The sequence below is a fragment of the Sceloporus occidentalis genome, unplaced genomic scaffold (genome assembly GCF_023333645.1).
Source record: "Sceloporus occidentalis isolate IW3139 unplaced genomic scaffold, rSceOcc1.0.p SCAF_1, whole genome shotgun sequence".
In the NCBI taxonomy this organism is placed as follows: Eukaryota; Metazoa; Chordata; class Lepidosauria; order Squamata; family Phrynosomatidae; genus Sceloporus; species Sceloporus occidentalis.
This window is the reverse complement of record NW_028316981.1, coordinates 6,668,098-6,682,201: the sequence shown is the minus strand read 5'-3', so window position 1 is coordinate 6,682,201 and position 14,104 is coordinate 6,668,098. Positions and strand designations below refer to the sequence as shown.

The 14,104-nt window shown below is 44.6% G+C and overlaps 2 protein-coding genes across 4 annotated transcripts in view; both read right to left on the bottom strand.

The window, feature by feature from the left end:
* Positions 1–616, bottom strand: part of LOC149320528 (uncharacterized) — a 37,926-nt gene extending 37,310 nt beyond the window's left edge. For all 3 annotated transcript variants that reach the window (XM_089500863.1, XM_089500859.1, XM_089500862.1), the window contains exon 1: positions 271–616. The gene's annotated coding sequence lies outside the window, so the exon portion shown is untranslated. The remainder of the gene's footprint in view (positions 1–270) is intronic.
* A 2,126-nt stretch (positions 617–2,742) lies between these two features.
* On the bottom strand, positions 2,743–11,544 carry LOC149320527 (zinc finger protein 75D-like). The gene is made up of 5 exons (XM_089501250.1): positions 10,744–11,544; positions 9,845–9,956; positions 8,959–9,035; positions 6,858–6,978; positions 2,743–5,092 (listed from the first exon to the last, which is right to left on the bottom strand). The coding sequence occupies exons 1-5, from the start codon at positions 11,155–11,157 to the stop codon at positions 4,053–4,055; spliced, it is 1,764 nt and encodes a 587-aa protein (XP_089357376.1). The 5' UTR covers positions 11,158–11,544; the 3' UTR covers positions 2,743–4,052.
* Positions 11,545–14,104: the final 2,560 nt, after the last annotated feature.

Sequence of the window (14,104 nt, the reverse complement as noted above, 5' to 3'; positions counted from 1 at the left end):
GAAGGTGTCCTAGGCTGAGTCACACTCTCTCAGCCTCAGAGGAAACCCCTCCAGAAGGAACTTACCAATAAAGGGCCATGACAGATTGGCCTTAAGGTTTGGGGGCACCCAACAAGAACAACATACATATTGGGGAGCCACATTTGGGTGGCTGTCCTCCCTCCCTCCCTCCCCTTTTGTCTCTGGCTGGGCTTTTAAGCCTGGCCTGGGCTTCTCTTTGTCTTGGGTCTCCTGCCCCCTTTGCCCTTAAGAGGAGACTATCTCACCCACCTTCCTTCCCCTGCGGTTCCCAAACCCAAAGGCGCTACTGAGGGAGCCACAAAGGCCCTCCCTGCCCAAAGAGGGGCTCAGGCGGAGTTGAGGCCCCTCTCCCTTCCTCTTCCTCGGAGCAGGGAAAGGGAAGAGGCTCCTTTCGCCGACCAGCCTCGGCTCCCCGCTTCCTCCGCAGCTGCGTCCGCTTCTCTGGAAGGAACATCCCCCCAAAAAACAGGAGGGGGAGGGGAATTTTCCACTGGGGGACACACTTCCGCCGCTCATTTCCGGCCTCTCTAGGAAAACAGCTCTTTCGTCTGTTTATTGAACCCACCCAGCCCCTTCAGACCCCGGCTTGAGGGCTGTGGACTCCCACTCCCAGAATGCTTTGCCATTGGCTACGCTGGCCGAGGCCTCTGGGAGTGAGAGTCCAAGCGCCTTGAGGGAACAAAGCAGGCCATCAACCCCCTTCAGACCCCGGCTTGAGGGCTGTGGACTCCCACTCCCAGAATGCCTTTCTATTGGTAACGCTGGCTGAGGCCTCTGGGACTTGGAGTCCAGATATCTTGAGGGGACACTGTGGCCCACCAACATCTCCTTGGCCCACTGGAGGCTTCTGGACTTCCGCTCCCATTGAGACTGCAGTGTGTGCGCTCCTGCCTAGGGTTGCCATAACTGTCCAGCTCCAAACCGGGACAGATGTAAAAAAAATGTAGGACAAAATTTATACCCCCAAATGTAGGACATATTTTTAGAATGGAGGACATGCGGACAACTAAAAAAATAAATAAATTTAAAAAGCATTAATATAAACGCATGTCTCTTAGGCATGCTCAAAACGGAGGGCATTTTGGCATTATTCCTAGACAGATGGCAGAAATGTACTTCCCTTAGTTTCTGGCCAAACAGAAATTCCAAAACACACACAACAGCACATTTGGGCATTGAACATGGCTTTACTTAACATGGCCTCTTGCATATTTCAGATGTTGGAAAGTCACACTGTCTCGGCTTCAGAAACAGTGAGCACATGCCTCAGAAGTTGACTGATATCAATATCAACATCATCATCACCATCACTGCCAAAACAAGGCAGGCTTGTTAGCATTAAAAGCACCAAAAATACACTTTAAAAATACACTTAAGAAAAATAAATATTGGAAAAAATACACTTAAGAAAAATACATTCAGTATTGGGAATGGGCTCCCCCTCCCCTTCATCCTCCTCCTCCTCGGCACCAAAAAAGGCACCAGGAAATGGCCCTTTCCTTTCCCCTCCGGCCGGCCCACGACCAAACAGAGGAGGAGCTCCTCCTCTTGAGGCTGGCTGGCCAATGGAGACAGACTGGAGCTGGAACAGCCCCGCCCCCAGCCAGCAGTCACAGGCTCCGGCCTGTAGAAGGGGCGGGCTGTTCAGCCCCAGCCTCAGGAGGAGGAACTTCTCCTGATTAGTCCTGCGCGCGGCCCTGCAAAAGCGTGCCCAGGGCAGTGGAAGCGCCGGAGGGAGGCCAGCAAAGGCCACCTTGGTGGTGGCAGCCACGCGAGCGGCCCTGCGTGAGCAACCACGAGTGAGCGACCGCATGTGAGCAACTGCATGTGAGGGCCACAGCAGGAGCGGCCGCACGCAGTACAAGGGCTGCAGCAGGAGCGGCCACCATAGCCGCCCACAGCGGCAGCTGACCCGGGGCATACCCGGGTCAGTTATCAAACCGGGACGGAACAACCCTGTCCAGTTGAAAAACGGGAATGTCCTGCCCCCAGGCAGGATATGGCAACCCTAGCTCCTGCCAATACATTCTTATCTGTTGATAAAACAAAAGAAAGCTTAAAATATAATTGTATGGTTAAATTCCTGACAGCACATAAGGAACTAATGCATGTGATAAGAAAATTAGGGCTCGCAACTCTTAAGGGTATATCACAAACATTAAGTTTTAATTGTATCTCATACCAGAACCCTTTACTGCATTCCCACCATCTGTTTAAATGAGCCAACGACAGATTTATATAGCATTTGGCATATGGCATTTGACCTTGAAATCTTTTACAGGTCGAGTTTCCCTCATCCAGAATCCCAAAATCCAAAATATTCCAAAACTCAAAACTGTTTTTTCATGAGTGTCTTATATAGTAACACTTTTGCTTTCTGATAGTTCAACGTATACAAACTTTGTTTCAAGCACAAAATCATTAAAAAATATTTTTAAAAATACCTTCAGGCTATGTTGTAAGGTGTATATGAAACAAATAAATTTCAGGTTTAGACTTGGATCCCATCACCAAGATATCTCATGGATATGAAAATATTCCAAAATCCCAAACACTTCTGGTCCCAATAATTCTGGACAGGAGAGACTGAACCCATACATAACTGAATGGTACGTCAGATCACCTGTAGATTGTTTTGATTCTTTCTTGATCAGCCTTCCAGACGCTTTACTGATATTCTCAAATATTTTATTCAGTGTGTTATGAACTGACATCCTAAACCCTTTCCTCACTCTGTTGTAAAACTCTTGATTCACAACCATCATCAGGAAACAATACATTCTTTATCATTGTTACTATCCTGTTTTGCCCTTGGGAAGCTAGCCAGACTCCGAGCACAAAGCCTCAACGTGTTGCAAAGGTTTTTAGCAGAGAAAAAGAGAGACAGTCCAAGCACACCAAGGCATCAGTAGAAAAGTAGAGGTAGTTTAGTCCAATCCAAGCTATTCACGAGTCAATATTCAGTACAGGAAAGCAGTCTAAAGGATAATCCAAGAGACTAGTCAGTGTCCACGCAGGGTTCAAGACAACAGGCAATCAGTCAAAGAACAAGGCACCAGCATGGCTTTCTCCCAACGAAAAGAATAAGGAAAGCCATAATGGACCAAGGGAGATGCTAGGTTGTTTATAGTCTGTCCAAATCTCACAAGTGCCCCTTTTTTGCAGCTTGCTTCTTATTTAAACGCCGAGAGTGCCAGCTTTTTCCTCTTTCCTGGCATCTCTCTATGGGAATGGATAGCAATAAGCCTGCCTCTTCATCTGAAGTTTGTAGCTGCAGGGAACTCTGTTCCTGGGGCTGCTGGAGTTGTGGCTACAGCCCTGGCATTTCCCCTGAGCTTTCAGATCCATCAGGGCCTTCAGACTCAAGAGGACATGCCAGGATCCTGGAGGCAGGGCATGACAGCTACCATTTTTTCCATTGGCAAGTCTTCCAAAAATATCTGAGATGTTATTCTACATATACAGCTTTCCATTTGTATGTATGTGACATATTAAAGCTAAGGTGGAATTCACAGAGACAACAGTGTTAGTCTGGAAAATCAGTATGCAAAGGGATCTTGTAGCATATTTGAGACTAACTCTATGAAAGATGTCATAGCACAAGCTTTCTACATCCTCAGATGCATGGAGTGAACTGGTACCCTAGAAGGACCTTTATAATCAGACTGTATGAATAGACATAGAAATGCAAAATGTGTGGGTATGGTGATAAGGTGACAAGTTTGGTTTTAATTATGGTTGTTGATAACAAAGGCAGATGGAAAGAGGTTGCCTAAGCCAGGATGGGTGGATAACCATATCAATGGTGGAGGCAGTTTTGGTTGGGAACCAGAAAGGAGATATGATAAACTGGCTAAGAAGGGCTTTGTGAGGCTGGGGTGTTGTTAACCAGTGTTATCTGTAGTGTGCCAAAAAGTCATTATCACTGTGAATATACTGTAATTCAGTTGTTCAGTTGTGAGTGTGTGTGTGTGTGCAAGGACCACTGTCCTGAGGTTAGAGATTGAAGCTAGGGAGGTCAGAGATGGAAGCTAGGGTGGTTTTCCCCCACTGTGAGTACTTTGGTGTCTACTGAGGTGTGATCTGTCACTAAAGTTCTTTCCACACTCCAGGCAAGGAAATGGTTTCTCTCCAGTATGAATACCCTGGTGTCTCTTGAGGTGTGCTTTCTGACTGAAGTTTTTGCCACACTCGAGGCACTGATAGGGCTTCTCCCCTGTATGAATAACTTGATGGCCCATCAGGTGTCCTCTCTGGCTGAAGCTCTTTCCACACACCAGGCACTGATAGGGTTTCTCCCCTGTGTGAATAACTAGATGGCCTGCAAGGTGTGCTCTCTGACTGAAGCTCTTTCCACACTCCAGGCATTGGTATGCTTTCTTCCCGGTATGAATAACTAGATGGTTATTGAGGTTTGAGCTCCAAATGAAACTCTTTCCGCACTCCAGACATTTATAGGGTTTCTCCCCTGTGTGAATAACCTGATGACTATTGAGGCTTGACTTTTTATTAAAGCTCTTCCCACATTCCACACATGTATAGGGCTTCTCCCCAGTGTGAATAATCTGATGACTGTTGAGGCCTGATTTCTGAAGGAAGCTCTTCCCACACTCCAGGCACTTATATGGTTTCTCCCCTGTGTGGATTTGTTGATGGGCAGCAAGGTATTTCTTGCAAACAAACCTCTTCCCACATTGTGGGCACGTATATGGTTTCACCTGAGCACGTTGTTGTTGGTCAATTAGCCTTGTTCTCATACTAAACTTTTTTTCACACTCCAGGCATTTAAATGCTTCCTCTCCTATGTAGGTTTTCAGATGAACATCAAGATATGAATTCCAGGAGCAGCGTTTGCCACACACAAGACATTCCCTGCTCTCCTTGTCTTGTTCTGTTTTTAATTGGCCTGAGATTTCACAGATATCAGCACCATGAAAAGCTGGGGTTTTCTTCCTTTTTTTCCATTTTGCTTCTGTTCTTTCACTTTTCTCTCCCTCATCTTGACATCCTGCTCCTTGCATGAAAACTCTGTGTGGTGATCCATCATTTTCATACTTCCATGTGTCACCACCTCAAAAGAGAACATGAAAGAAAAGAAGCACAATTTGAATTTGTTGCTGTTGTGTGCCTTCAAGTCATTTCTGAATTATGGTGACCCCAAGGTGAACCGATCATATGTTTTTTCTTGGTAAGATTTGTTCAGAGGGGTTTTTGCTTTTGCCTTCCTCTAAGACTGAGAGAGTGTGACTTGCCCAAGGTCACCTAGTGGGTTTCCCTGGTTGAGTGAGGACTCAAACTCTGTTTTCCAGAGTTGTAGTCCAGTGCTCAAACCACAATGCCACACTGGCTCACACAATTCTTGTGGATTAAGTCCACATTATCTCACACAATTCACTCTTGTGGATTAAAAAGGATCTTGCTGAGTAGTCACCCTAAAGGGGAGCATCTATCTATATACAATCTATTATGGATTTCAGAAAGTCATGCTCTCTAAGCAATCCCTGTAACCCTTCCTAGAGCTGGAAGACCTAAATATGGTAGTGCATGCTCTGGTAATCTCAAGACTGGACTTTTGCAATGCACTCTGCATTGGGCTACCTCTATACTAAGTTTGGAAACTTCAATTAGTTCAGACCATGGCAGCTACTGGGACATCCAGGAGTGATCATATCACACTGCTCTTAAAATCACTCCACTGGCTGCCAATTAGTTTCTGGGCAAGGGACAAAGTATTGGTTATTACTTTTAAAGCCCCTCGTGGTTTGGGTCCAGGGTACTTACAGGATCGCCTCTTCCCATATAATCCATCCCATATACTCAGGTCCTCTGGCGGACATTTACTCCAGTCAACCAGGACTAGGTTGGTGACTGTCAGCAAGAGGACCTTTTCTTCAGCTGCCCCTAGACCGTGGAACCACCTGCCAGAAGAGATTCAACGGCTGAATACGCTGTCCGAATTTAAAAAAGAACTGAAGTTGCCAGCCACAGATGCTGGCAAAACGTCAGGAAGAAACTCTTCTAGAACATGGCCACATAGCCCGAAAAACCCACAAAAAAACTATGAACAGAAGACTAATCTCTTCTGGCAGGCCTATTCAGATGATTTTTAAAATTATAAAGTTTAAACAATGAATTTAAGACATAGACTGCATGGCAGGGAGTTGGACTGGATGGCCCTTGGGTCCCTTTTAACTCTATGATTCTATGCTTGTTTTAATAAGTATCTGTCTTGTTTGCTCTTTTAAACTGATGTATGGTTTAACTGATGTTGTGTTCTTAACTCTTGCATATTTGTTGGTCTGTTCTTGTGCCTCGCCTCAATCCATGGGGAGAGGCAGGTAAGAAATATATATTATTACAGTCAGCCCTCCATTTCTGCAAATTTAACATTAGCGGATTTGATTATTTGTGAGTTTGTCCACAGCGTGACCGGGAAGGGTACGTACATGCTCCACTGCCTCCTCCTGCCTGAGCTTTTTCCCTGGGGGGGAAGCCCAGGAGGGAAGAAGCAGCTAGAAAGGGTGCACAAATGGCCCTCCTACCTTCCCCTGGGCTTTTGCCGGCTGAAGGAAGCTGGCCAAAGCACGGGGAAAGACAGGAAGGGTCTGTGTTCATGGGGCGGTGGGGAGAGGAGTACATACATGTGTCCCTCCTGCCTTCCCCCACATATTTGCATTTTTCCACTTTCACAGGGCTCTTGCACCTCTAACCCCAGTGAATGCTGAGGACAGACTGTATTATTATTATTAAAGGAATCTTGGAAACTAGCCAGAATGGAAAAGAAATGTTTGGAGTGCGGAACCAGAGCAAGAATGGAGCAAGGGAAGGATTCTTACCAAGAGAGATCACCACTCCATAATTGTCCCCCATCACCTCCATGTGCAGGGCCCTTTGGTCTGGGTCCAGCAGGGCCCACTCCTCCTCAGTGAAGTACACAGCCACCTCCTTAAAGGTCACCTGAAAGAAGAAAACAATGTTTTGTTCACAATTTCTCTTCACAGTTGTTTAGCTGCTAAGCAAATCCAAAAATAGACTTTCACCTGATACAGTAGACATTCAGGTAGAGGACTGAGGCCTTTGGGAGTGATAGCCCCAGTCTTCATAATGGCCAGCTTAGAGGAAAGCAAAAGGAAAGATGCTTCTGGAACAGGGATGTACATAAATTGAGACTCGTGAGCTGCATGTCATCCCTGGGCCTATTTCTGGCCCCCTAAAGCCTCCCAACAACCATCAATAGTCCCCAATTTTTAAAAAGAACAACACAATTTTATGTCTTTTTTGTCTTAAACCAGACAGAAAACCCCTGTCTTTTTAAAGACCTATGTTGACTCTGCCTTCCAACATCAGAAGTTACCCGGTCATTAACACTTTGTCCTATTTCCACCCTTTCCCCACCATCTGTATGTATAGAAGGGCTGAGGACACAAGTGTTCCTTTACTCCAGTTTATATACTGTATGTACTCATGTATAAGTCTAAGAATTTGAGTGAAACAATTGACCCAAAAAAACTTTGTCAATTTATCCACAGATCAGTGTAAGTACTGTACTTTAACTCTTATTAAAAAATCAGGAACTATGCCCTGGTGAAAGGCAAGAGTGTTATCTGTTTTGGAAGCACTGATCTCCCTCTACTCACTTATCCATCCATTTAGTGAGAGCACAAATAGTTATGCCTACTGGACTTTTGTCTTTGGCATTGTTTTCTTTTGCTCCATCCTTTAGATCCTTTGATACGTGGCCCTAAGTTTTACCCTCGACTTATCCATGGGTCATATCGAAATCCATAATTTTGGCCCTAAAACTTGCCCTTGACATGAGATCAACTTATAGTTGAGTATATACGGTATTTCTAGTAGCATGTTCTTTCTTTTGTATAAATATATAGAATGGATAAATAAATATAAAAATCCAAAGCCATTTCATTCAGAGTTAGCATGGTGGTGCTGGTGGTGTGTGCCTTCAATAACAACATGTTGTGTAATGTTATAAATTTTAATGGATTTTTTATTTTAATATGTTGTACTTTAAATGTATAAATGTTTTAACTCTTAAAATCATTTGATTATTTTTTATATTTTATATTTATATATTTTAATATTCTTGTCCTGTTTTTAATTGTATTGCTTTATATGCGTTGTTTGTTGCCATGAGTCTCTATGTTGGGAGAAAGGTGGGATATAAGAAAATAATAATAATAATAATAATAATAATAATAATTAATAATAATAATAATAGGTTCCAACTTATGGCGACCCTAAGGCGAACTGTCCTGGTGTTTTTATTGGCAATTTTTGTCCTGAGGACGTTTGCCATGGCCTTCCCTTGAGGCTGAGAGTATGTGACTTGCCCAAGGTCACCCACTAGGTTTCATGGTTGAATTGAGAATTGAACCCTGGTCCCCAGAGCCAAAGTCTAACACTCAAACCACTATACCACACTGAAACAAACAGTGACCTGAAGAACCAACCGACATAAAATATTTTATTTAAGTTCACTTCGCATTAATTTGTTACGAGGGAAAATATCCATCACAAGACGGACCATAGTATCTCTTGGTTTTATTCCGGCTGCATCCACACTGGAGAAATAACCTGGTTAGCTCCGCTTTGGGCCCCACAACAAACTCCAACCCAGAATTCCATAGCCTTGAGCCAGGGCAGTTAAAGCGGTGCCAAACCGGGTTATTTCTCCAGTGTGGTTGCAGCCTCCCTTTCTTTAAACACCTCCTTTCTGACTGGAATCTCTCTTAAGCCTCAACCAACTATGCAAAAACACACCTGCAGGGACCCACCAAACCCTGTACCTCTGTTTTCCCTTGGCAGTCTATCAAAATGGCGACCGGAAGTGAGGTGATGTCACTTCCAGTCACCATTTTGAGAAAAACCCATCCCTGTTCATCAGCAAGGGACATGTGTAGTGAACAATCTTGCTCATACCTGGTCCACTTTCACTGCTTCCATATTATTATCAAGAGGATATGAGCGAGTGTGTATCACTGGCATTGGTAGTCCATCTGTCAGAAGCAAAATAGAGTCAAGCAAGAGTAACTGGAGTTCGTTTTAAATTATACATTATTATATTAGTGTGTGTGTGTGTGTACAATCATAAGAGTTGGAAGAGAGCACAAGGACCATCCAGTCCAACCTCCTTCTGCCATGCAGGAACTCTCAATCAAAGCATCCCCAACAGATGGCCATCAAGCCTTTGTTTAAAGACTCCAAAGAAAGAGACTCCATCACTCCCTGAGGGAGTCTGTTCCACTGTTGAACAGTCCTTACTGTCAGGAAGGTCTTCCTAATGTTGAGGTGGAATCTCTTTTTCCTGTAGCTTGTATCCATTGCTCTGGGTCCTGTTCTCTGGAGCAGCAGAAAACAAGTTTGCTCTCTCCTCAATATGACATCCCTTCAAGTATTTAAACATGGCTATTATGTCACCTCTTAACCTGCTCTTCTCTGGGCTAAACATACTCAGCTGCTCCTCATAGGACAGTGATAGCAAACATTTTAGAGACCAAGTGTCCAAACAGCAAACGAAAACCCACTACTGTATTTATCACAAAGTGCCATGTCCCTCTGGCTTTGTAGTAACAAACTCTGGCAAACTCTGTACTGGGGCAATAGCATATGTGCTCACAGAAAGGGCTCTGAGTGCCACCTCTGGCACTCATGCCATAGGTTCGCCACCACTGTCATAGGACATGGTTTACAGGCCCTTCACCATTCTGGCTGCCCTCCTCATGACATGGACCTAGTTCATGACATGCACCTACTTCACACCTATTTGAGATTAGGAGGACTTGCAAACTGTCCCTTGTGTTCTTACCCAAGGAGGAGGCATCTCTGTCACAGTCCTCCATGATGTACCAGGAATTACTGGCCTCCAGTTTATTCTTCTCAGCCTTAGGAACATTAGCGTTCTCCCCTGGAAAAAGATCCTGTACCAGAAAGAGAAGAGAGGATTGCAAAGAATGGCAAGTGTGGGAATGGAGCACAAAACAGAATTGTATGCGACTAGAATGTAGAAATAATGAAGTTTGGCACTCCTTTAACTGCCATGGCTCCATCCCACAGAATCCTGGGATTTGTAGTTTGGTGAGGCACCAGTGCTCTTTGGCAGCAAAGGCTAAAGACCTTGTAAAATGATAAATCCCAGGATTTCATAGGATGGAGCTAAAGCACTTAAACGTGGTCTCAAACTATTATTTCTACAATGTAGATGCACCCTCAGTGTGTGGGAAATGTTGCAGTCTGTCACTGTATGATTTCCATTAAACATATGGGTAATTAAGGGGAGGTTTCAAGATACTGATCACAGTCATAATCCCTGGATATTTTGGAAATATAGTTGGCCCTCCATATCCAAAGATTCATGAATCCACAGGTTGAAAAATATTCAAAAATACATAAATTCCAAAAAGCAAACTGATTTTGTCATTTTATATAAGAGACACCATTTTGCTATGCCACTGCATTTAATGGAATTTCAGCATTCATAGATTTTGGTATCCATAGGTGGGTCCTGGAACCAAAACCTAGCGGATAACAAGAACCCACTGTATCATGAGAAACCACCACACATTACAGAAGACAATAGGCAAAGAGGAAGACTGTTTTACAGGTGGATAGATCTGGTCAAGGAAGTCACAGCTGCCCTGTTGAAGTCAACTTGATGGCAATTAACAACAACAGCCCTTTGAAACTAGCAGGATTAAATGCTCTCACCTGCTGCTTTTCCTGCTTCTTCTCCTCTGCCTGGCTCAGGAGGAAGCCTTCAGCCAGGGCCACCGCCTGGGAACTGGTCTCTGCCCCACATTCCCTGACCCAGGTCAGCATCTCTGGAGGAAGGACAGCCAAGAACTGCTCCAGGGTCACCAGGTCCACCATCTCAGCCTTGGTATGTCTCTCTGGCTTCAGCCACTGGCAACAGAGAGCGTGGAGTTGGCTGCAAACCTCCCGGGGCCCCTTGGCCTCCTGGTATTGGAACTGCTTGAACCATTGGCACTGAAGATATGAGCTGATTGTCTTTTCACCCAGTATTCTTTGTACTGTTCTTTCCCAGAATTCTCCACTTCTTTCAGCCCCAACTGTATCATAGTCTTGGCCTGCGTCAGGGCCAAACAGGTTTTGTTCATTCATCTTTGGTCCATGCAACAAGGCAGCCTCAGAAACTCTTCCCTGTTGTTTCAGATAATGATTTAATCTGTCCAAAATAGTGTTGATGTCAAGTCCTGGAAATCCAACAAGTACATTTGAATTCAAATTTTAATTCTTGGGGATATCTAAAGTTTTAAATAACTAGGGACTTGCATGTGCCTTATGATTATCAGGAGCTGTGTTGCATATTGTCCACTGTGGAGATTCATAGAATCATAGAGTTGGAAGAGACCGCAAGGGCCATCTAGGAACTCTCAACCAAAGCATACACAACAGATGGCCATCCAGCCTCTGCTTAAAGATCTCCAAGGAGGGAGACTCCACCACCCTCCAAGAGAGTGTATTCCACTGTAGAACAGCCCTTACTGTCAGAAAGTTCCTCCTACCTAATGTTGAGGTGGAATTGGTGAAGGGATGTTACATTGAGCATGGAGCAAGCTTGTTTTTTGCTGCTCCAGAGAATGGAACCCAGAACGATGGATGAAAACTACAGGAAAAGAGATTTCACCTCAACATTTGGAGGAACTTCCTGACAGTGAGAGCTGTTTGACAGTGGAAGATGTGGCCTTGGAGTGTGGGGGAGTCTACATCTTTGGAAGTTTTTAAACAGAGGCTGGATGCCATCTGTTGGAGGTGTTTTATGTATTCCTGCATGGCAGAAGGTAATTCGACTGGATGGCACTTGAGGTCTCTTCTAGCTCTATGACACTATGGCGTGTTACAGAGCGCCCAAGAAGGGCGCTCTGCCGCTGCCGCCGGTTGCTGTGTCTGGGAACTGCAGTGGCCAAACCGCGTGGTTCCTGGGTGCAGCAAGAAAGAAGCGCCGAAATGGTGCTTCTTTCTGCGTCCCGTAAATGGCACTGCAAGGCGCTAGTTGCGCACTCGCGGTGTCACTTCCACCACGCGACGTCCGGACATTATGCGTCACGTGACGTCACAATGGCAGCCTCCATGTGGACGGAAGCCGCCATTTTGTACGGACTCGTACTAGGGTTGAGGGGCGTCCGGAAGGGACGCCCGTTTCTAATGATGGGATGGACATCTTCCTGCCTTTGCCCAGAGCAGAGATCTACTTGTTCACTCACTTCTCTCAGAGCTTTTATTCTCTCTTGCTTACATCTTGCCTCATCTGCCTTTTATTTTATTGGTGGCCATCTGTCAGGGATGCTTTGATAGTGAGTTCCTGCATGGCATGGGGTTGGACTGGATGGCCCTTGGGATCTCTTCCAACTCTAAGATTCTATAATAATCATACATTCATTTTTCCCATTAAAGCATTAATGTAAAAACAAAAGCAAAAAACACCAAACTCTGGTTTAAAGAAACAAGCAAACAAAATTTTGGGGGGATTTTGCTTTTTTAAAGGCTGCATCAACACTGTACTCTGGCTCAACTCCACTTCAACTGCCTTGGCTCAGTGCTATGGAATCCTGGGAACTGTAGTTCTGGGAGACATTTAGCCTTCACTGTCAGAGAGCTCTGATGCCACAGCAAACTACAGTTCCCAGGATTCCATAGCACTGAGCCAGGGCAGTTAAAGTGGTGTCAAACTGGATTATTTCTGTAGTGTGGATACAGCCTCAAAACCTGTCCTCCCACCAACCCTACCCCCCTTGGCATGTTTCACTCACTCTCTCCTGCAGCACTGTGGCTCCCTTTCATCCAAATGCACAGAAATGGAAGAGGGAGACCCACCAGATAGATCCCTTGCAGTGGAAGGGGAGCCCCAAATCCCTTCCCACCCAGCAAGGATGGGGGTGCTTTTAGGCTGGGCTGCCCTGAAGACAGAAACCAGCTTTTTTGGAGGGCATCTTCCCTCTTTATTTCCACTTCTCCCCCGTTTCTCTCTTAAGGAACCTTTATGCAAGGCAGGAGGAGGTGGGGAAATTCTTCTGCAAGGACACATTGTGTCCTTTTCCTCTTCCTCTAGCTTCACACTTTTTCCCATCCTCTCTAGGAATTTGGTCCTCCAAAGAGTTTGGACGTCAGCTCCCAGAATTCCTGATTGTTGGCCAGACTGGCTAGGGCTTCTGGGAGCTGAAGTCCAAAATTTCTAGAGGATCAAAAACATATCCATGGGTATTCCTGTTGGCCATATATAGCAAAGTACAATATCATCCAAAATCCACAAAACAGGGATACCTTTATTGGTATTATTATTTATAAAAGGAGCTCAAGTGGCATATGATTGTTATCCTAGGTTTATTTTTATTCTGATTTGTTGTTTGCTGTATTTTATTATTTAAATGTTAATATGTATTGATATGTATTATGTTTAATTATTTTTGTAGAATGTATGCCATAGGCAGGTTTATTTTATTTTATTCTATTTTTTTAACTGATCGTACAGCACTGTGTACATTTACAACACTTTATAAATAAAGCTTAATAATAACAGAGGTTAAATTCCAGTACAGCAGCCACTCATTCATAGCCACAAGGTTGTGGGTTCGATTCCAGCCAGGGGCTCCAGGGTCGACTCAGCCTGGCATGCTTGTGAGGTCGCTAAAATGAGAACCCAATTTGTTGGAGGCAATTAGTTTACAGTTATAAACCACTCAGAGACAGCTTTGGGGGTGAAATTGTTTGCAGGGCATAAAATGGCTCCTTCTACCATATATGATGTTCTTGGGTTCTGGACACACTGGGGAAAGGGAAAAGAAAATCTATTTTGAGCCATAATACCTACAGTTCCTTTGATGTCCTTTTATTAATTTCACCAATAGCCTACCTCAGTATGAAATACATACATTTCACCAGCAGATGGCAATCCTATATAAAAGATCTTTTCCCCAGGCTGCATCAACACTACAAAATAATGCAGTTTGACACCGCTTTACAGGGGTGCTCCTGGGGATCATTCCCACTGCCGTTTGCTCCAAAGCAGGATTTGGGCCAAATGACCCTCGCTGCCATTTAAAACTGCTTC